Here is a 23789-nt window from a genome sequence, read left to right as displayed (position 1 = left end):
CCCCCCCCCCCCCCAGTATTATTTAATTACAGTCTCTTAATAACAATGCAAAGGTTTTGTATTTCTTAAGTTCCACCAAAAAGTTCCAAAGAAATGATGACATGACTGGGGGCTATTTGAAAATACACAGACCAACATTAACAGATGAGCAGTTGGATCGCCATCTACTTAGGCAGATCAGGAAATTAAGGGACTACATTCTACCTTTCTACAAACATCCAGGCTGCACCAACTGGCCATTTTAACTCATCCGTAAAAACAGGCAGAACAGAAAATGACAAGGCTTGCTCAAAAATAATCTTCCTATTCCTCTCAAAATCTTGGGGAGGTGGGAAAAAGAAAACTACATTTAAATTCCTTGGGGAGGGAGAGAAGGGGAGGGAGCACAGTATAATGTGTTCAATATTGCTTCCAAACTCCCTAAATAAACAGCAGGAAGGAAAAGGCTTCTCCAGAGACAAAAAGATCTCTGGTGAAGACCAATCCTTCTCCCCACTGAGAAATTAAAGCATCTGAACTAAAATTTTGTGAAAGCCTCTTTGCGCTGACTTCAACACTGCCTTTACTTCAGTTGTTGTCAGTTTATCTCAGGCAGTGACTCTACCCGATGGGGTGCACAAGAGCATTTCCCTAACACAGCTGTCGAATAGCTCAGCTCACATAAGTAACAAGAAGGACAAAGGTTCCCACTCAAGGAATCACATTGGTGCAGGGTGGCACACTTAATAATGAACTGTGTAACAACAAACATTCAATACCTTTGGAGAAAAAATAACAAAGAGACAGTTCAAGCTTAATGAACACTTTCCCAACTTTTCTGCAAAAAAGCTGCCTGGGGTGGAGGTGGTTCCACTCAAAACATTTAACAAAAAAATCCTGTTTCCTCAATAACCTAACTTCTACCACAGGATAGTTTCCATAAAAAATGAAATCAAACAAAACCAGAGCCTGGAAGTCTATGACAATCTTACCTCATGTCAAAAAATACTGTCATGTCCTCTACATAACTAAAACAGAAGCAACTGCTGAATTAAGCCATTATCTCTGGAAATGCAGAATATTTTAAAACCACCTATTTAAGAGGCTTGCTGTATTTAATAGAAACTACATTATATCAGAATGACTGAATGAAATGCATAAAAGAAATCCCAATATACATAAGAATTTCCACTTACTTGATTCATGTAGGAAAAACAGAAGTCACTGTCATTTACCTGCACTTTAGATTTTCTTTCTTCTTCAGGGCTGAAACTACTGTTGGTGCTCAAATCTGAATCATTATGAATATAGTGAAGTGTAGAGTCCATATTCTATGAAAAAAGAAAAAAGGTCACACAAAATACACTCAAGGATTAAACACAAAACAAAGGTCAACATCAAGGGTCTTTTTCTTAGATTAAAGGAATACATGTTTTAATATCAAATACAATTTTGCTACAATCTAACATCAAAAGGTCTGTAAGATGAATCTTTCTGCTTTTAGTTTCAAACACAGGCTCCTCTTATTCCGCTCCATTTTGGTTCTTAAGCAATGAAAATCACATGGGAGGAGTACCTTTGCGTTAAGAAAACTGTAACTAACATGTGTCACATTGCTTCCCCCCTGAAGGGAAAACGAGAAAATATCTGTAGCAGATTTTGCGGGATTTGTTGCTTTGGATTTGTGTTAGAAAAATGCCAAAACAAAGCCACCCTCACACTGAACAGCAGAAACTGATGAGACTTATGCTGTTGCTCCTTTCCTACAGGTGATTATTCTATCATCTTCTCTACAGATGAGCACCTTATAAAACAGAGTCCTAGTGGATCATAGCTGCTGACACTAGTCATCACCCCTCTCAGCGGTTCTATTAAAATAATTTCTAGCAATCATTCAAGCATCCTGGCGACATACCTGGGCCTTGAAGATAAGGACTGAGACTATTTCAGACTCTACCAAGCAGCAGAGGTTTGATAAGCTATGATTACTTGTGCTGCTCAGGGGATGCACTGTCACTTTCAATACCAGTGGAGTTCCCCAGATACAATGGACTTTGCATAATCAACCATGAATTTCAAGAAGTATGTGATGAATATTTGAAATGTAGATCTGGCTGCTGTCTGGTAGAACAGGACAAAGGCATTTTGCCAGATACAAGCCAACGTTATCTATTCACAGATGCTGCAGGGTGAGCTCTCAGGGTCAACACAAGCACCAAGAACATGTCTACTCTACCAGCTGTTCAGACCAGTTTGACAATGAGAATTCTCAAGCAAACTATAAACTTCTTCAAAAAAGCCTCCAGGATACCATCTGTCTTCCTTGGTTTGACTGCAGAGTTGTTTTTTTCCTCTTCCATGATCTGCTTTCATCTAAGCACTGGGTTGTAATTTTAGTCACTGAAGTATAATTACAGGTGATAAAGAACAGGCAGAGCTGTGAGGCAATTGTAAATCACTGGCACAGCAGCCCAAGTCACCTGTCAGGCTTATCAAGCAGCACCAAGGTGGTGTCAGAGACAAGGAAAGAACAGATCTGCAAGTGACTCCGTAACTAAATGTGTTCAGCAGCATACAACTATAAAACCTCCAGAGCCTCTGAAAACCATCTCTGCAGGATTCCAGCTTTTCACTCCTTTTCAGCCTTTTTTTTTTTTTTTTTCCAGAAAAAGAGATCATTTTCAGCATTGCCAGAAAGTCACCAGCTTTGACTCCTTTCAAATCAAGAAATTGAGGCAGCCAGCACAAGCTAGCCACAGTGCTTTCTATGAGTTGCCCAGGTGCATTGGGACCAATACAAATGAAAAGACTCCATCTCACAACCTCTGCTATCCCAGCTCTAAAAGGCAAAGTTTAAAAAAAAAGATAAAAATAATACTTTATTGATTGAACTAAGTTGAACAACTAAATATACTGAAGGGTGTCACAGATGGGAATGTTTCTACCCGGCCGCTTTTAAAGTCAAATATGTATTCCAGAAAGGAAGAGCTTCAATACAAAAGAACCACAGAATCAGTCGGTATTTAAGTCAATGCAGTATCTCTACTCCTGCAGATGAAGTTCCATCTGTACTTTTTCCATGTAACATTGAACTGAGCATTGCAGAGAGCCGGGACATAAATATTCAGCAGGGTTTAGCCTGAAAGTTTTTTGCATACCAAACTGGTGAACCACCACCTCCACAATGCAGAATCTTTGTCACGGCCTTACAAATCTCTTATGTGAGGTTTCCCTTAGCTGCAGTGTAACAAGAGCTCCGTGGCTGTGCTCCGTAGACCACTGCTCTGTGACACACGTTGCACACAAAGCCCACAGCACCAGGACAAGTGGTGCTGGCATTTCCTGGCAGGGCAGTTGGCCCAAACACAGAGAGAAGAGGCCAGTCTCAGGTGTCCAGTCTCCTCCTGGCATCCACCCTCTTCTTAGAGAGAGGTACTTGTGCCAGATGGGGATGGGCTGATTTTAGTCCAGTTTCCTTTCTCATTCTTTTTCTTCCCTTCTCCCTCTACCTCCAACCAAAAAAAGAGGACTCCCACATCCATCCACTGGGAGTATGACTTGGGGGATTTCTTGATGCTTACATTCATTTATCGAACCTTACAGAGACCATGCAACTTAAAGAAAATCAAAATGGTGGCTCTTGAGGAAAAATAAAACAGCTACCCTCATCATCAACAAACAAGCTTCATCTATGTCCCAAAACTTTACCTGTTCACCTCATTACAACACCTGTTTTCATATGAATAGAGAATCTCTCTTTAACATGTAGCATTAACTCCTTCAGGAGCCTATACAGCTGCAGAAGGACAAGCAAAGTGTGATTTTGCTTTGTGACATGTGCAGAACTGTGAAGGCTGCTTTCAAATATAAAATGCTGTAGCTGTTTTTCCTGAAGTGTCCAGTATCCTATTGACAGTTTGCTACGCTGAGACTTAAAAAAAACCCAAAAAGAAAACAAAACCCCAAACACACCCATAAACAAACAAAAAACCCCACCACAGAACCTCCTGTGAAAATCAGAGTTCTCTTCACTGCTAAGGGCAACAGTTCACTTTATCAGCAGACCACAGCTTGGTTCCCAAATTGTAGGTCACCTCTATAATATTCTTCTACTTTTAAAATAAGGACTTAGTTCAGTGCTATTAACAAACAAGGAACTGACAGGTTAAGAGCATCCTTTTAAAGAGTAAAACTGAAACATGCAAAAACAACATATAACAACAATGTGACAGGTTCTTAAGCTTCTTGTCAGCATCATAATCTGTAAAGAAATAAAATGCAGGACAGGTCCCTCTGAACGAACACCATGCTCATCACCTCCAAAAATTAGAAGGACAGAGGATACATTTACACTGTCATTTTACAGGTTAGCATTAGAAAGAAGTGACTACAACAGATCCTATGATAAAGAAATATATCAAGCCTGACACAAGGAATTGGGGGCAGGTTGTTTTTTTAAAACAAACAAGCAAACCACACTGGTAGTGTTAAATTATGATTGTGATAATCAGCAGTATCCAAGTAAATGTCACATTCCTCTACTCCACTCCCCAAATGGTTTTGGGCTACACAGTAGTCCGATAGCTTAGATGAAAAGTTAATTAAATGACATCAGTCCAGTGCAGACATTTTCAATCTTCTTTAATCAGAGCAGATGACAACTCCTAGACTTTTCAAAGACATTTATCAGAATTTTATCTGAAAATACCATTTAGGCAGTATGATTCAACAAATCACTTGCTGTAATTTTACAGAGCAGATTTTGGAACCATTGCCTTCTACATACCTTTTAATACCACCAAAACTTGTGGCACTATATGCCGTGAACATTGTGGGTTTGGCCTAATACACAGCACAGAACAGAAAATGGTATCAAATACCACAGACTCCAATCGGGCAGGGGGCAGTGGTGGGGAGCTGAAGAAGTAAGTGCAAAAAACTTTAAAATATTACTGATTGCTAGAATCTACTTTCTCTTTCACCAGTCCTCCCAACATCCTAGATTGCAGGTCCTGAACTCCTCTTATGCAGGCCAGTAAACTACTATAAAACACTTCAACAGGGAGCACCAGGAACAAAGTATCCCTAGGGGGTATGGGGTGGAAGCAGCAAGGAGGGGAGGGCACTGGAGAACGGAATTCACTTATCAGTAGGGTTCTGTTTTAAGTACGGCAAAATGAGGTACAAAACTTGCTGCTTACCTCAGTGTCACCAATTAAAGGCACAATATCACCCAGTATAGGTTTAAAATTTTGTTGGTCATTGATGGTTAGCTCAGTGTGTGAGTCCAATTCTTTGCCGGCGCTGGCCATTGTCTCTTCTTGAGGATCCAAACTGGATGCTCTGAGTGCAGCAGACAACACCTCCACTTGTGCTGCAGCATATGAAGGAGAAATATATGAGAGACTGAACTGCAATAAACTCTTAGCAAGTCCACAAATTAACCTTTAGACAGTGACTAATTACTAATAACTTACTGATTGGGTCTTTTGTTGGAGGTGGCAATAAGAGAGAGAAGGGAAAAAGTAATTCAAATAAAGGCTGAGAAGCCGTTTATTCATACAGAAAGGATTTCAGTTCTGAGAGGCTGTGTCTCTCTACATACGGTCATTAAATTCTTATGTTTTTATAGCAACTCTAAAGCAAGATCTATATCAGAAGTAACTCTTTTTCTGGACAGGTTATTTTTGCCTCCTTGCATCCTCCAAACAAATCATGAAGGTTGCACTGTTTGATGTCCTCTTATTCATCAAAAGCAAGCATTAGCACTTCACACTCTGCCATCCACTCTTTTGAAAAACATCCAGGAGTTCTGAGACTGTTCTGCTTTCCACCCCTCTGCTTACTGCTAATTAAAAAAAGCTTTGTTGAGCAACATGCCTTGGATATAGCCTGACCTAAGCAGATCAGCTATCAGAGACAATCTTAGCTGCAAGCGACACAGAATTCAGTGCAGACTGATCTAACCCTGCCTCTCTTGTTCTCCACTTCTTTCCAAGAAGGTAAGGAGAACAACCTCCTGTCCCATTCAGTTTACCCAGACATCCAAAAGCTCCATCCCTCATACTCTGGCTTTTCCAAGGTTTCTTAAATGCTCATTGTGAAATTAAACAACAAACCATATGCTTATGGCAACCATGTTACAATACTAAGTTACAGAATCTGAATTTCTCCCTCTAGCTTTTTTGATAGATTTATTAACAAGAATTAAACAAAGAAAGTTGGACTCATTTGTAGATAGAAGAAACAGATATGCAATACATATGTCACAAGAAGCAAAATTATAACTCAGTACGATATTAGCTAGCAAAAATTGAAAACACTACAGGTTCACTGATTTCTAGGTGGAGTCTGATGAGCAGCAGTAAAGATAATTCTTTACAATATACAATGCTAGCTCCATAACTGTATCAAATGTCTGACAGAATAACCAAAAGATATTCTTCTGTATTACTGTAATTCACCTCAACAGGAAAAAAAATAGAGCAAGTGAGGAACTTAGAAGCAAACATCATACTAGTATTTCCACTATAAAACACATTATGTTAGAAAATAGTTTCAATATATATCTAAAATATACAATTTATATATAAATACATAAAAGCTAGGAATTTTACAATTTGTAAGATTAACAAAAGCTTGCTATGACTTCACTCTTCAAGTGTTAGTTCAGTGACTATAGACGTCTGTACTGTAAGGCCCATGAGAATAAACAAAGATCAAGGTTAGTAAATTCCTCCAAAACTTAAAAGTTAAATAAATCACCCCAAAACCATGCAAAACAGGTGGTCATTTCAGAACACCTGCTAGGGCAAGAAATGCTTGTCTAATTTCCAGTTTATTCTCATCTAGAGAAATCAAACAAGAAAATTAGAAAGAATTATATTCTGATGGATGCCAAGGACACATTTTTCATGAAGACTTCTTTCATGAAGGACGACTTCATGAAAAATGTACACTCCTCTCATTTTCACTTAAAAGTCAAGAAAGCTAAACACATACTGCTTCAACACTGAATATGTAGTTACTGAAAAATCCACACAGAGCTCCAAAAATTACTTCTAGTAATATGAGTGAAGGTATCTACAGAAGTAATCCGGATTTTTCCAAGACACATTCTCCATCCATGACCCACTGTCAGCCTGCATGCCTGGACCACCCTTGCTTAGGGGCCTAATCAGATGGAGACCACACACATATCCTGATTTCCTCTGCCTGCCATAGAGGAGATATGTGCACAAATGCACACCTCCTCAGCTTGTCAATTCTACAGTCCCAAGATATGGGGATGAAGGCCAGGAAAGGCCAAACTCCTGTTGCAACTGCCTTCTTTCTTCTTTGAGTGCTTCTCCATAGGTCCTGTCACCAAGGGTGACTCCAGTGCTGTCATTCACTGAAAGGTGAATGACCTGAAGTCCGTAAATATCTTAAGGTCCTAGCCAAATATAGCCAGGCACAGTCACTATGGAAGGCTCCAGAATGATGAAGCGCTTAGCATAAGAGGAAGAGAAAGAGAGTGCATGTGCGTGTATGTGTGTACGTATGCACAGTTCTAGGTGGCTGCCTTAAAGCTACTGAAACTTGAGACAGCATCCTAATGAGCTGTCTTCACCACTCCGGGCTCAAGTGCCAGGGCACATCCCCTTGTAATCCCACCCAGATATGTGCTGACACCCTCCTGAATGACGTGGCTGCTGCTCCTCCCCATCACCCACAAAGATCTTTCCTACAGCCATTAAGACAGGCAACGTTTTCCAGAAAACCATAAAAGTACAAGCAAAGGATAAGGCTCCCCTCTCACACATCACACAGAGAAATGCCTGAGCTCTTGGGAAGCAAGGTTTTGGGAGGAAGACTGGAAGGGAATCTGCTGGCTAACTAGCTTTCACAACTACCTTCAGTAAAAATTGAAGTGTAAAGGTCAGTTTTGTGCATAACACAGAACTCCTGCATTGCATTGGTAAGATAAAGTCAATGTTCACTGGATCTTAAACCATCTGCTAATTAACTCTTTCTTCCTTTGACTTTTGCTTCAGGTGAGAAGTAGTTTTCAGGAAGGAATTATTTACCCTTGGCTACTGTACCTGCATGCTAAAATAACTCGCACAATCTTTAAATTCAAAACCACATTTTACCCAGCCTTGTTAAATTTCCAGGTCCTCAGGAGTTTCTGTCCTCTCAATATGCTTTATTGTGGTTTGCTGTTTCTCCTGATGTTTCACTAGAAGACACTGGTATTTCTCTTCTTTTTTCTGAAGGATCTGCCTTCCCTACCCTCACTTCTTACTCAGAGGCAAAAGCTACGGGCTCCATTAATGCGTACAGAGATGCTATGGGCTCCGCTAATGGGTACAGAGATGCAAATAATTAAAACATAAAGATCAGAGGAGTTTCTTCTCTACTTCCTCCTCGCCTACTGTTCCATTAACAATATATTTTAGAATTTTATTGCAGGCAGCACTAGTATCCTAATTTATAAACGTATTTTTTATAAGGGAATGAGATCAACTGACCCCACATTTGGGCTGGTTTATCCCTGTTAGGTTGCCATTTGGCAAAGCAGCCTGTAATTGGCATAAGCTACAGTTAGCCCCAGTAACCTCTAAGTCAGGCTTTCTCTCGTCCCCCAAATAATATTAAGAGAAGCTGACATTACATGATTTAGCATATTCTATACAGAATATAAGGATATAAATAAAGATGAAGAAAGTGTCCCTGGAAAATAAAATAAAGAAATAAAAATGTCTGGGGAAAGAAAAGCAACCTCTGAAGTAAGTGAAGATGGCAACAGCCTCAGGGAGCTGGAAAAAGGTGACCCAAATAAAGACCCTGTGGTAACGTTAAAAGAGCTGGCATACTTCAGAGGAATGTGCAGGTTTCCATCTCCCAGTTTGAGACCATCAGGATGTCTGACCAGTGGATTGGAAAGGTCCTATTAACAGGGATTACATACCACTGATTAACTTTGCATAGCTTGCGTAGCTCTGCTAGCCAGTAGAGTTTGTCTGTGAGAAGACAGGCTGTCTTCATCTTGGTTGCTAACTGCTCAACTACCCGTCATTTTCAGATTTATCACTTTGACAACAAGCTAGTTCTGGAAAGAAAGTCTCAAGGTGAAGATTTTTGAGAGTGAAATTCAGTTAAAGCAGTTCACCTTTTTCTGAAAATGAGATTATGGGGGGAAAAAAAACCCCCACTTTCTAAGGCAGCTGCTGGCCACTGTTAAACTGTACTTGCTAGAGAACGCGGTCTCCATGCCTTGGAGCAAAGATTTGAAGCTTGAAATGGAAACTGCTATGATGATAGGGAGGTGCACTACAGAAACATAGAAAACACAGTCAGGTTACAAACCCAAAAACCGCCCAAACAAAAACACCAAGAAAGCCCACACAACCACAAACAGTTTGTTCTGTTTATGTAAGCAGCAACCCAGTAGTGCTTGGCAGCCAAGACATCTGGAAGAGTGGGGTATGCACTGAACATACTGTACTCCGGGCTGCACAAGCTGGCAATGCCTTTCCTTTCAACTCATCCTCCCCCTTGTCATGGTATACTGAGGTACCCCTTAGATAAAAACTGAGTTATTCTGTTCTCAATACTTCTGCTATAGCGATGCCAGCAGGTGAGGGAAGAAGCACCTCACACAACATAGAAGGGTGAGGGGAGACATGCAAAGCAGAGGAATGCAGAATCCAGAAGGGAAGAGAAATGAAAACAAAAAAGGAAATAGGAGGGGAAATACATAAAGAGGGAGGGGATGGGGTACAAAGGTATAGTAGTTGCTACGGATGCATATACAGCGAAATGTATGGGGGGTGGGGGTGTGAAACAAACAAACAAAAAAATCCAACCAAAAAAAACTGTACTCTGACTCAGAAAGAATCATTGCTGGTTGCATTCCGGTACCAAATCTCCACACCTCCCTCAGCTGTCAGGGACTGGCTCTGACACCAACTAGCAAAACAGAAATCATCAATCATGAAGGACATCACCTTATTACCATCACCAGTAATTCTGCAGAGTCAAATAATAAAAAAATCAGTGTGTTCTTAAGAAACTTCAATGAACTCTGTGCCAAGGACCATGGCCAATATGGTTCCACATAAAAAAAAACAAGAAAATGAATACCTGTTAAGTTTAGAAAATACTCTCCAAAGCAAAACATGTTAAGAGAAGGGTGCTGAAATTGCACAGTCAAGCACTGAGAGGCTAGGTACAGCCAGAGTTAAGGTTGTCTGAACAACATACACTACAGTCTCATTCCCAAACTACACTTCTGCTAACTCACTCCCACTTCATCTTGTAATGTCCCTAGGACGCTTGCCCCATGTGCTATAGAAACCAGAAGATGTGTACCTATGGGAGCTCTCTCATATGGCAGGCCTCCGCTTAGCCACCACAGAGAACGCAGCATCTTTGCTAGGAATGAAGCGATAAATGCAGAGACAGAAGCACAGCATGGAAGCAGGAATCCAGGACTTGAGTGACAGCAAACCAATGAAGAAAATAAGTGCAAGAAAAAGGCCACAGAGATTCAAAAAGAAAAAAAAAATAGAATGAAAAAAAATTTCTAGCTTGCTCAGTCTTTGCTGTCAAGAACCATCCCACTCACAGTACATGACTCATAAAAACATAACAGCTAGTCTTGGGGGGGGGGCATGGCATGCAGGGAAAGACCCTAAGCACTGCTTGGGACCAGGGCTGTTTGCCAAACACTTGTAAGCCACATATACTGGAGACAAGATCATCTGTGAAATTAAGAAGTTTCATAAAATTTCTATGAAAATAACAAATTAAGACCATCTTTGGACTGAATAGTTATACCGTCAGTTTGCAACAACAGTTTTAGATGGTAAAGATGGAAGCATTAATCCTGGTATTGTCATGAGCAAAGAGGTAGTCAGGGCTCTGATCTTCTGGATCAACCCCAAAGGGAGTCTACCTCCCTGTTGTCACAATTTATGGAGTATAAGGTCCAAAACATAGGCATTAAGTCAGCTACTCAGAGACTGAAGTCTGGATACCTACCAATTCTGTGTGCGCTTCAGTGTTTGAGACAAGCAAGGAAAATGAGTATCATTCTGTCAGTTCTGGTCTCAGTTTTCTTATGCCTCAATGCACTTTATGCAAAATTATAATAGCAACATTACAAAATCAAAACAGGCATGTTGTTACATGCCAGTTTCTGAAGTATTTAGACCAAATAATGACAGTACAGGCAAGAGTACAAAAAAAAAAAAAAGTACAAGCTTTAGGTGTGTTTCATGGGGCTTCACTACACAGTCTTGACCAAGTCAGAACGGAATACAAAGGTGACTGAGTGATTACGACCACCCACCCCAAATTAGAATAAATGGCACTAGTAACTCTCAATTCAAATCTTTCCTAACTTGTGGGCACTGGAAACCCCTGGTACTGACAACCTAGTAACAGTTTTCTTCTACTGAAATGCACACGTGCTAGTAAACAACTGCACAGAAAAAAACTTTTGACATCCAGTCAAGAGAGCTACCAAAAAAACCTAACCCTGCTTTGAAACAAGACGTGAGCAAACACATGACAGAAACAAACCTGTAACACAGGACAATTCTGGATGTACAAATACATACCTACATAAATCTTCATTAAAAACGTTTAAGATATGTTCTGTAACTGGACAGAACAAAGTTTTATAAAACAAACCTAAACAGCAAGTTTTAACAGTGGGCTTCAGAAATGGGTTATGTGAAGACAGTCAAAACTTCAGCAATACTGAATTTTTTTCTTTTTTTTTTTTATCTCTTTCCTTAGAGTGCCCAAAGCACTCTTAAAGCAACAAAGTTTCATCTGTTGACTTCACAACAGATTAAATAGAAGCAGCCCAAAATGGATTTAAGAAAAATTACCATATGAACCTACTAAGAACAAAAAGTACCACCAGTTTATTCTGAATGTTTTTCCCACTCCCAGCTTGCCCCTCTTTTTCCTTCCTACTTTTCCTGGTATAGAAGCATGCTTTCCCCTAGGATTCTTCCACTCCAAAATAACATGGCGTCTTCCTTAGTGGGACCTCTGGACTTTCTGACTGTGATGCTCAAGGTTGATGTGCCTTACAATTTATTCAGCATATAAATACCAAGAGAAACGTATCTCCAGTAGGTATGTGTGAAATAGTCATTTCAGCCCAGGAGGTATCTCTGAGGTGCTGCTCCACCAGCTGGTCATACTTATGAAACCCTTCTCCACCCTTCAAGAGCTTTTAAAATGGAGAATGTGCATTCATTTCAAGAATTCAGTTTGGATCAGCTCTCAGTTTGACCCAACAAACCTGGCGCACTTAAGTTGACAACGTGAGACTGTAATAATAAAGACCTTGCAGAAAAATGAGAAAGACCAATTCATTAAAAATAAAATGCATAATGCATAAAATGGCCATTTATCACACTCCGATATTAAAAAAAAATAATCTTAATCTGCCTCTTATTTTGCATGTACGCTAATTACAAATTCATTTCCTGATCAACAGTTTATGCCATCTATTTGATTATACTGTCAAAACAGGCAGTCGGAAGTTTATACAGCTACCTGTGTATTCAGTTTATGGAAAGGATCATACTACCTTTAAACATCTTTACACAAATGCAAGTTCCCTTTTAGTTCATCATCAATTTTCACAATGAAATCAAAATAGATACACTCTGAGGACCATGAGAAAGTAGTACTTCTGACTTTTAAAACAACAGAAAGGCTAAAGCCTGAACTGCTACAGCAACATATGCAGATCTCCAAACACTAAAAATGCTTTAGTATCTTTACTATACCTTTAACATCTGGATCATCTATATGGGGTTCCAAATTTTCTATCATTTCTTCCAATTCTTTCCTTGTTGCCATAGGAATGTTTGGAGACACTGGCATAGTGAGTTCCTGAATTTCTCTATCGAGTATGATCTCAGAAGTCTGCTGAAGCTCAAAGTCAATATCTATTTCAGGAAGTGGAGTCCTCCAGAAATGGAAAGAGTTGTACAATTCCTGCTCTGAAAGAGAGGTCTCCTGTGAATTCAGCACAGCCTCCCGCAGACCTGCTGTACAGCAATGAGAACTTCGCTCATTCTCGTCAGCCATTTCCCCACAAGATTCTGAAGACAAAGTGCAACGGAAGGATGACTCAGTCTGGAAGTCACTTTCCCTCTGGGTGTTATTTGACACTGTATTTTGATCTTCCATGGCATTTTCAAGTTTTGTTGCAACATGTGAAGACAGATCCTCTGTCCTGTTGTGCTCATCCTTTGTTGTGACATCTTCTGTAGTCCTGACTTGTTCACTGTTGAGTACCAAAGCAAATGAACATTTAAAACCCAAAATACACTTGCTGCAAACAGATGCTCTTGAAAATTCACACGCATGCTATCAGCTTACTATTTATCAAACTAGATTTACTTACAGCATAGCAAAATAAATCATAGAATCACAGAATGGATGAGGTTGGAAGGAACCTCTGGAGGTCATCTGCACTAACCCCCCTGCTCAAGCACAGACACCCAGAGACAGCTGCCCAGGACTGTGTCCAGATGGCTTTTAAATATTTTGGAGGACGGAGACTCCACAGCCTCCCTGGGCAACCTGTGCCAGTGCTCAGTCATCCTCACAGTAAAAAGTGTTTCCTGATGTTCAGGGGGGGAACCTCCTGTGTTTCAGGATGTGCCCATCGCCTCTGGTGCTGTCACTGGGCATCACTGAAAAAAGCCTGGCTCCGTCCTCATTACACCCTCTCTTCAGGTATTTACATACATTGAGGAGATCCCCGTTGAGCCTTCACTTCTTCAGGCTAAGCAGTTTCAGCTCTCCCAGCCTTTCCTCATAGGTGAGATGCTCCACTCCCTTCATCATCTTTGTGGCCATTCCTGGACTCTCTCCAGTACGTCTATGTCTCTTATAACGTGGATCCCAGAATTGGACCCAGCACTCCAGCTGTGGCCCCACCAGTGCTAAGCAGAGGGGAAGGATCGCCTCCCTCAACCTGCTGGTGTCACTCCTCATAATGCAGCCCACGATACCATTGGCCTCTACTGCAAGGGCACATTTCATGGTCACCCTGGTGTTCACCATGACCCTTAGGGCCTTTTCTTGCAAACCCACTCTCCATCCAGTCAGACCCCGGCATGTACTGGTGCCCGGGGTGTCGTTCCTCCCCACGTGCAGGACTTTGCCCTCTTCCTCGCTGAGCTTCAAGAGGTTCCTACCAGCCCATTTCTCCAGCATATTGATGCCCCTCTGGATGGCAGTATGATCCTCTAGCACATCAGCCACTTCTCCCAGTTTTGTGTCATCAACCAGCTTGGTGAGGGTACACCCTGCTCCATAATCCAGATCATTAACAAAGATGTTAAACAGGACCGGACCCAATATTGACCCTTGAGGTACACAACCAGTTACTGGCCTCCAATTACATGTAGCTGATCAGCGCCCTCTGGGCCTGGCCATTCAGCCAGCTGTCAATCCACCTCACTGTCTGCTTGTTCAGGCCATACTTCATCAGCTTCCACATGAGGATCTTATGGGAGACCATGTCAAAAGCCTTACTTAAATCTGGGTAGACTATATCCACTGCTCTCCCTTGTCTATCAAGTCAATCATTTCATCACAGAACATATATCATAAGGTATTCTAAGTTACTGAATAGTTATGTATTTTTAGTAAACAACTGAAAATTCTTGTGGTCTATTAAGTAAGATGAGAAGTTCCAGATCTTTCCATTTACCAAGATAAATAATTTATACAGGAAAGTTCATTTCCTTAACTTTCAGGTCATACAGAAGAAAAACAAGGAGGAAAAAATATGTAGATTTAGCAAATTCTTTACCTGTTTTCCTGTGCAGAACCACAACCGTCTGGGTTTTTACCATCATCTTCTTTAAAATACTGCCCACTGCTCGATGGATTAGCAAAAGTTGATATGAAAGGCCCCAGAGACTGAAAAGCAGCTTGGCGGACCTAGTGGAATGGGTCCAAGGGGAACAAAATTATATATATAAATCTTGCTGTCCTATAAAACATAAACACCTGCTACTAGGAATTGGAAGGGTCATAAGTCTACTGAGGAAAGCAACAGCAGAGGCTTTTGTCTGGAAAGAGTCAGACAGCTGTATACATAAAGTGTAAGTTAAGAAAAAGCAGGGTAAAAACAGTTAAGTCACAGGTAACTAAGTTGACAGGCCTATTCTGCACAACCAAAGAAAGCACAATTATTTAGATAGTAGAAGCAGGTAAATTTGAAAGCTCAGTTGAGAATTTTAACAACTTGAAAGGAAAAAAAAAATTATGTGCAGTGAAGAGATACTTCACTACCATAAGTCTGACTGATTACAAGCTCTGCATTTCTCTCCCTTTCCTATTTGGCTACGTTGTTCATTTGCTCCTCCGTTCTCCTGAGTTATTCTCCCCTTCTCAACAATTACCTCATAATTTTCATTATTTGATTAATTCTGCTGAGCTACAACTTGCACAACTTTCCAGGATCCAAAAGCTCACGCTCCTGTGCAAAAGACCTACTTTTGGCTCTCCCAAGTAGTCTGCTCAATAGCAAACTTAACAAGGTTTGAAGAGTAGATCTTCAAGACAAAAAAACCCCACAGCCAACAACAAAAAAACCCCACCCAACCCCAAACCGAAAACCAACCAAACAAAAAACCCACCCAAACCCCAAACAACAACCACCACTGCCCTACGCCCCCCCGCCCCCCGCCCTGCAAAAAGGCGGTGGCGGTAGGGAAGCTGAAGAAATACCAATCAATCACATCCATTTTTCCATTTTTGTTAATGATTTTCAGCAGCACTAAGTCACAGGAAATTCTGTAGCTAAGAAAAGCTAACCCACCGACACAGTTTTCTTACATGCTGCAGTGAAAATGTGACGGACTCTCTACACCCACTGACAAACTAAGCAGTCTAAGAAGTTTCCTTGAGGTATGTGAAACAAGTTATGTTATCCTCTCCTACAGGGAGAAGTTCTATATTGAGTATCACAGTAAAATCCTTTAAATATGACATCTACTCAAGAAATAAAAAGCAATTCTTACCCATCGTGAAGGATCACTAATCAAATTAATAAAAAGGGTTGACAATTTTGTCCTCCGGACTTCCTGTGATGTTGCGCAAGAAACTGCCATGAAGCATTCAGCACAGGCTTTCCTAACTCCCCACACATTATCGGAGCAGAGCTGGAAAAACCTCGGCAGCTGTTCGGAACACAGTAAGTAAGTTTGCAAGTCTTAACAGGCAGTACTTGTTTCAAAGCAAGTTCTTTCTTCACATTCATTTCCTTCATCTGGTTCTCTGCCCTCATACTCAGATGCATTAGTTTAACATTTACAAGACAAAAAACACCAATTCAGTAACACCACCGTTCTAATCAGTTGCTCTCATGTTACTTATGGATACAGATGAAAATTCACCTGTCTGAAGAATAGCAAGAAAGTACTAACTTTATAACCTTATTTATAAAAAAAAAAAAACAAACCCAAAAACCCAACTCCAAAAATATCCCCAAGCCCAGAAAACCTATCATAAGACCAAACCTCACCTCTAACCATTCTTTTAAAGCAGATATCATTGAAAGGAACAAAAACTTAAAGAATACTGGTGCATTAACATTTTACCTATCAAAGACCACTTCAGATTTTTGTAAGATTCTCACTGAAATGCAAAGGAAGAGCATCTTCAGAAAGAACGAAAACCTTTCTTTTCTACCTAAACTTCTCATTGCTAGATTTACCAATCTCTGCCAATACCTACCCTGCAAAACAGAACCTGAAGGGCACAGAAGAATAGAAGAATGAGAGAAACACTGCCTTTTGATGCAAGAGAAAACAGGTTCGAACAGAGCAGTGGTTTTACTAATGAGTGAAGTGTTTTGAGATTGCGCAAGTGCTTGAGTTTTTTAGAAACAGTAATGGCAAGGATGAAACAGTGGACAGAGTGCAAGTGAGGCAGTTAGAGATGCAGGTCATCACATGGCTGCCCTTGCTTGCAAGAGGCAGAGTGGCAAGATGCAAGTAATACAGTGACTGATGCTACAGCTCTGTTCTCAATTATTGAAGTTCAGCTGTTCCTACTTTCTGTAAAGTTTTCTGGACTTTGCTTCTTGTTAAAAAAGCGTTTATGTTAAAAAATGAAGTTTTATCTAAAGCCATTCAGCTTTCCCCCCCCTCCCTTTTTTTTTTTTTAGTAATCCAAAAAGAGCAGAAAATGTAATTTTTTGTTATGGAAAGAGATCCCCAACCGTCCAGCCACATGTTACTGCTTTCACATAAAATAACCACCACTTTTTTATTGCATAGTTCAATGGCACTCTCTACAAAGTTTTAACCCAAATTCATGACATGTATCACTAAGAGTGCATTTGTGTGAGAGAAATCAATTTACACCCCCAATTAAGAAACACGTGAGATGCAAATCTACGCAACAATACTTCATTATCAAATGGCTTGAATCACACAGTACATAGGGAAAAATGCAGCAAATGCTGTAAGAACACAAGAAATGCCCTGAGCGTCACAATAGGTGTACTTGTCCCAATACCACATCTGCAAAAGGCTGCAGAGCCTCTTGTTGAAGTCATCCCTGCATTTACACTCTCTCCACAGAAGTCTCACGCTAATTCATGGCACTGACTCATCAACCTCCTCTGGCCCTTAACAAGTTCACTGTCCACATCCCCACGAGGAGAAGAAGGATCCCAGCGACTGTCAGGCTGATTTCTGTTCCCTAGTCCTGTCATGTCTCCAAGCCTAGCAACACCCACCAGCTCCTTGGACCTGCCAGGGAAATGGGGTGGGTACTCATTAAGTCCTTAAGTGGTCTTAAGGACCTTCTGCTCACTGCTCCATCCAGTTCGCTGCTTTTCCACATTGAATTTGTATCTCTTCCCTCCATTTCATTTGTTAGTGTCCAGTTTTGTTTATTTTTTCTGCCATTCTTTCTCTCCTTCCCAGGAGGGTTGTGAGGCTTTGTTAGAGTCAGGAAAACTGACTTTAAAAGATGAACAGTAGCATTAAGTGATGCCACTTAAAGAGACCACATAAGCCTTGCCCCTTCTAGACGTCTACACTCCCCATGCTCACGCTGTATCTGCAATCTCTCATTGCATTTATGGACATTAGAAATTCCTGCCTAGTTCTTGCCTAATGTATTCTTGAACTTGCAACATACTCTCTGCCTCCACAGTCTAAGGAGATGCATTTTCTTCAGTTTGGTTTAAACCCTTCTCCCTGCTCTAAAATTGAGTATCCCTTAGACTGTGTGACTTGGCAAGTAGCAGTTCTGTATTCACAGTAACTGTCTTTTGTAACATCAATCATAACCTCAGGTCAGCAAAACTGAAGTCACAGCTTTTTTAATCTCTTCTTACTAAGGGAGTGTAGCAGTTGTCTAATCATTTTAGCTGTACGTTGTCCAGCTCCACTACTGACTTGTATTAAAAAGAAAAATCCTTTAAGAAATGGCTTACCAGCATTTCTTCAGTGGCTTGCTGCCCAACCACACTGCAGATATCTCCAAAATTGGCTGCACATACCTTGCAGAAAAAATGTAAGAAATAACCACTGAGACTACAGTTTTAATAGAGGAAACAAAATTAAAAGAAAAATTTAAGCACCTGTTAAAGCCATAAAAACAAGTTTTGGTGCAAACTCAGTATCAGTCACTTCCCCATTCCATCAGTTCCCATGGTTTAAAAAAAATAAAATAAAATACAATTGTTTTCTTAATTTCAAGCTTAATCAGCCTTTTTTAATCATGAAAGAACCACCTTAGAACTTCAGTGAAAGGGAAGGAGGATAAAATGTGTTCAAAATGCTGTCAAATGAAAGAATACAAGCAGTTATCAAGGAAAACGAGCTATGCAATGGCAGAGTGAAACAAAAACACAGCCTCAGCATCTAAATACCATGATGGAGTAATGGTTTATTTCATCTTAATGAGCGTCTTTAATTCCATCTACACACAGAGATATGAGCTAAGGTGGCTGATGCCGTATCAGTTACAATTGGTTCACATTTTCATGGCTACCTACACCATCATAAGGACAAGCAGATTCCTCCTTTGTTTCTGATAATAAAGGTAGGGACTCTGGGAAAAAATCTCAGGTGTCAAATATAACATCTGTGGAAATGCAAGCTCCAAAGAAACCCCATACCTTTCACTTACACATGTCACAAATTAGATCTAGCAGGGAAAAAGTCATTTAGACAAATGCAAGTTCCAAGTTGATGACACTGCTTTCACAGATAATCCAAACCAGATGCTGATAATTCATACCTTACGAACATGAAACATTCTGCAGTCACAGCACATCTCACAAAACCTAGGAAGAACAAGTCTTTCCGTGATGTCCTTTCCCACCATGGAGGCCATTTTGCACATTATCTAATGGCAAGACAGACACTTATCAGGATGCTTACAAAACACACAATTCCGTGTCAGTTAAGCAGAAGCTTTTTACATTTACTTTTCATTCTGATGCACATAATTTTATTGAAAATTGTGAAAATATTAAAAAAAATTTCTATATCTTGAATTGAAAAGTTTTGGCCACTTCTGCAAAAAAAATTTTTTTTTTCTTTTTACTCTCCCCCTATCATGATGTAACACATAGCTGTACAAGGCACTGGTCTAAATCAAATTCCTAACTAGTGGAGATAACTGAACTCTCAGAAATTACCCTCATATCTTAAACAGACTTACAAAAATAAATAAAGATTCTTTCACTATTCCAATATTAACAAATATAGATATATTTACAATTAACAGGAAATTGACAATTAATATGCTTAAGTGACTTCTACAGCTTCTGCATAATTTAATTACAACACTCCATATTGCGCATATGCAAATCCCTAACATAAAAGTACTGAAAAAGCGTATCATACAAAAGTGAGAGCTTTTCCCTCTAATTGCTCTTTCATTCTGATTTTTACTACAACTTTTAAAAAAAGAAGGTAATCTAAAAGAATTTTATGTTTAACTTTCCTAATCACATCAGCAGAACTACTTGAATTCATTTTCCTGTAATAACAAAGTACTATTTTTTTAACCTCTGAGGCCTGGTGAGCTACAGAAACCTTTCTCAAGTTTCAGTATCTTCAAAACAATGAAGATGTGTAGAACAATTCTGCTTTAATTTTATTCCCTTATGCATTTGTAAGCTTCTTCAAAAAAAGTACTAGAGATTTGGTGCCAAATAGAGTAATGCCCAGGCTGCTGATTGTTTATAAGTCCAGCCACATTATGAAAGTAAAATATCAATGAAGTCTCTCTCAACAAAAACACACAAAAAACGCTACACCATCAAAAAAACAACACACCTGGAAAAAAGCATCAACATAAATTGCAGAAATTCAAAGGAAACATAAGGACATACATCTTCTGCCACTTCTCTTTTTTAAATGAACTTATTAATTTGCTTCTATTTTAATTCAACACATAATAATTTTTAATTATTAAGGTTGTGTCTAATAAAAAAAAAGAAAAAATTAACCAATCAACCATGAATTAATCAACTCAGTTGTTTATTATTTCGTCCAATAAAACAAAACAAAAAAATCAACAAAATGAATACACATACAGCAAAGACCAACAAAATTCAAGCATTAAAGATTCTCCACTGATGGAAATTTTCCACATATGCAATTAAAATTCCATAAAAAAACCAAACCTGAAAAAACTAAAAAGCCAACAACAGCAGATGCTTTAGAGTCAATAAAATTAATCCCCTGCACTGTCTTGTCCAAATGGGTTTTTCTTTTCAGCATATATAAGCTATTGAATTTAAGTCTAACCTTGACTTGGGTGTAACATAGCATGGAAAAAGTTACAGATTAGTTATGGATAGCAATGTAATTTTTTCTCTTTAATGCCACATGGATATGCCTCTTGGAAACACACTACCATCACTGCAACATCAACCATTCAAGCAAGCTTTATACTGTGTTATTTGGTATTGCTGTTACTTACAGCCACAGCTTCCGTCTTCACATCATCATTGCTGTCTGGAGCTGTCAGATCTATCAGAACAGGGCATACTTTGGTCTCCACATCATATCTCTCTATGAGTTCTTGCTCCAATAGAACTAACAATGCTGCCTGGCTTGTTTTTCTTACCTATCATAAAAAAAAGACAAAAATTGAACAAAGGAATTCAAAGACAGTTTGGGGGGTTTTTTTGTTTAAATGCATCCTTATTTTGGAAGCTGTACCTATATACTGCCACACACCTATACCAATTGCACTCGGTGAGAGGACAATTGCTCCAAAACCACTTTTGCAAACACTTCATGTTTGAAGCAAACTAAGTTTGAACCCAAGAACAGCTGCATATCACAAACTAAGGCAATGCTATTATAATAAAAATGTCCACCTACGCACTTCCCAAAACAAACGACATCAAAGTTAAAAAAAGTAGTCACAGCAAAGCTCATGCAAGAAAAGCAGCACAAAGAATTGGGAGTAACAAAGTTCTAAGGAATGTGAATTTTATTAAACAAATCCTCTTTATTAAACAAATACTCCTTTCTGAGATTAACAAGTTGGGCTGACAATGAATAACTGTGCTTATTTCAAATTTATTTTAAATTATGAGAGACAATTTTGCTTATTCTCATGTAACAAAAGAGACTGTACAAAAATAAGATAACCATTAATAACTGATTTCATATGTGGTTAATCCCCATCTCTCAAAAAAGTTCATCAGAAGAGAAAACATTACATAAAACAAGAGACTATATACTGCAATGCAGCAATTTTGAAAACACCTTCGAGATCTTTGTTTCAGAACAAACCGGTCAAATGAACTACAGAGCATCAACAGAAGTTAAGACGATGAACGGAAGTGCTGATCTGCTAGCAACAGAATATCAAGGAGAAGTATGGTGGTTGTATTATACATGAATTAGCAAACTAACTATTAAGAAAAATATGTTGTGGCACCTATTTGTGTTATGGAAAATCTGGACAGGGCAAAAAAAAAGTTACAAACTCAGAGGCATAAAATACTTAAAATAATGAATCACCTAGGATTAGTCTAGTCTGAAATGACTTGGAGAAGCCTAGAGAGAGCTTTAGACAAACTAACTCATACATGCAGAAAAACAAACCATATAAGTTCAATCCAAAAGCTTTACTGGATCAATATACAACTAACTGATTATGAAAGTATGTAATGATCTTATAAAATTGAATTATACCAAGGAGTCAGTTTTTCGTAACTGTTTTTCCTTTTTGCCAAAATTTAAATTGTGTAAGCTTATCAAAATGACATTTAATTTTGTACATAAGAATACAATAGCAGATAAAAGCTCCAAATCAGATCACATTAGATGAAAAATAATTGAAATTCAGAGTGCCATGTATTTCATGTCATTCAAAACCTTTTTACTCTGAAATACTACAGACTTGTATGATGCTAAATTATTTAAATTGAAAAACCTCACACCAGGTATATTCAGCTAGCTAATAAACTATTTGTAAAATACACTTACCTGGTTATTCTGGTCTGCAAGGTAGCGTACCACAATAGGCAGTAAGTATTTGGAAAAAGCATATGGGATTGAAGGTCTGTTTTCTTGACAGAACATAGCAATATGAGGCACCTGTTCCATCAGTTCTGCCCGCACTGTTGGCTCTGTCAGGGTCAAAATAAAACCAAACAAGGCACAGAAATGTTTACAAGCATACTGCCAGAATAAGCTTTTCAGTGTCCTGTATGTACAAACTATGTTCTCAAGTGTTCATGTGAGCATGTTTATGCCAAGCTTCATTTTGACAAGCACCATCTTTTTGCAAAACCAGGTACAACTACACTCTGTACAGCTAAACTACTAAAAAGACAGGTCCCACGTTCTTGGTACAAAAAAAAAAAAAAAAAAAAAAAAACAACAAAAACAAACACACAAGAGGTATAAGAGAGCAAGTCACCAAACACCGAGTATCAGAATCTGTCTGAACTCCCTACAAGCATCACCTACTTCCAAGAAACCTGCTAAGCAGAAAGTCAACACAACACTGGTACCACTAGGACAAGAAACAAACTGAGGGGTGCTCCTGGCCACAGCCTCTCATGCAGGAAAAATCCCTCTGAACAGGACAACCAGCCACAACCACCAATGCTCTTTTTCATTCTTTGCTTTTTAAGGCTACTGATATTTTTGCCAGATGGAAAACGTTCTGCGTCTTTCCAGTTGCTTCTGTTAAAACCTTTCAGGTGTGTTTTTCATCAAAGTTGGTGACTACAGAGAAAAATATTTAATTCACCTTTTTAATTCAGAAAACAGTGCACTGCTTGAATGAATCCTAATCCCCACAGAACATGCACATCTATTTGGGGAGTGAGTTGGAGAACCAGGAAATACAAATGTGGATTAGATTCCAACTATTAAAAAAAAAAAACCACCTTCAATTTAAGAAGTAGGTCATTACACATGCCTGATAGTCCACTTGTCCACAGCAAAAGAAAAAACAAAAAACAAAACAAAACAACAAAAATATATATATTTCAGACCTAAGTACTAAGTATTTGTCCTTTCAGAATTTGCTGACATCTTAGTTACTATTACGGAACTGGTTATCTACAGAAACGCGTAATAAAAACTCATCAACTACTCTCAAGTTACAGTAATTTGATTTACAGTATTTTAAATAATAAGATGTATACTGTTAATACAATACGCATGGCTTACTAAGTTTTTACATATGAATTGTTTAGGTAAAAATTAATGGTATGACCAGAACCATCTTCTTTGGAACACTTGGAATTAACATCATTCATTAAAAATACA

General features: G+C 39.1%; 1 protein-coding gene across 1 annotated transcript in view; it reads right to left on the bottom strand.

Moving 5' to 3' along the window:
• The window catches only part of LOC104625759 (serine/threonine-protein phosphatase 4 regulatory subunit 1-like), a gene marked incomplete at both ends in the record, with an annotated part of 25349 nt that extends 2713 nt beyond the window's left edge, over window positions 1–22636 (bottom strand). Inside the window, 9 exons of the mRNA XM_010293470.1 lie at window positions 1215–1310; window positions 5181–5353; window positions 12780–13282; window positions 14822–14952; window positions 16038–16196; window positions 18467–18532; window positions 19276–19383; window positions 20971–21117; window positions 22494–22636. Of these exons, the coding sequence (XP_010291772.1) occupies window positions 1215–1310; window positions 5181–5353; window positions 12780–13282; window positions 14822–14952; window positions 16038–16196; window positions 18467–18532; window positions 19276–19383; window positions 20971–21117; window positions 22494–22636 (1526 nt within the window). The remainder of the gene's footprint in view (window positions 1–1214; window positions 1311–5180; window positions 5354–12779; window positions 13283–14821; window positions 14953–16037; window positions 16197–18466; window positions 18533–19275; window positions 19384–20970; window positions 21118–22493) is intronic.
• Window positions 22637–23789: the final 1153 nt, after the last annotated feature.

This window comes from Phaethon lepturus, unplaced genomic scaffold (assembly GCF_000687285.1).
Source record: "Phaethon lepturus isolate BGI_N335 unplaced genomic scaffold, ASM68728v1 scaffold12288, whole genome shotgun sequence".
NCBI classification, from domain to species: Eukaryota; Metazoa; Chordata; class Aves; order Phaethontiformes; family Phaethontidae; genus Phaethon; species Phaethon lepturus.
The sequence above is the reverse complement of the archived record's forward strand: the minus strand, read 5'-3'. Positions and strand labels throughout refer to the sequence as shown.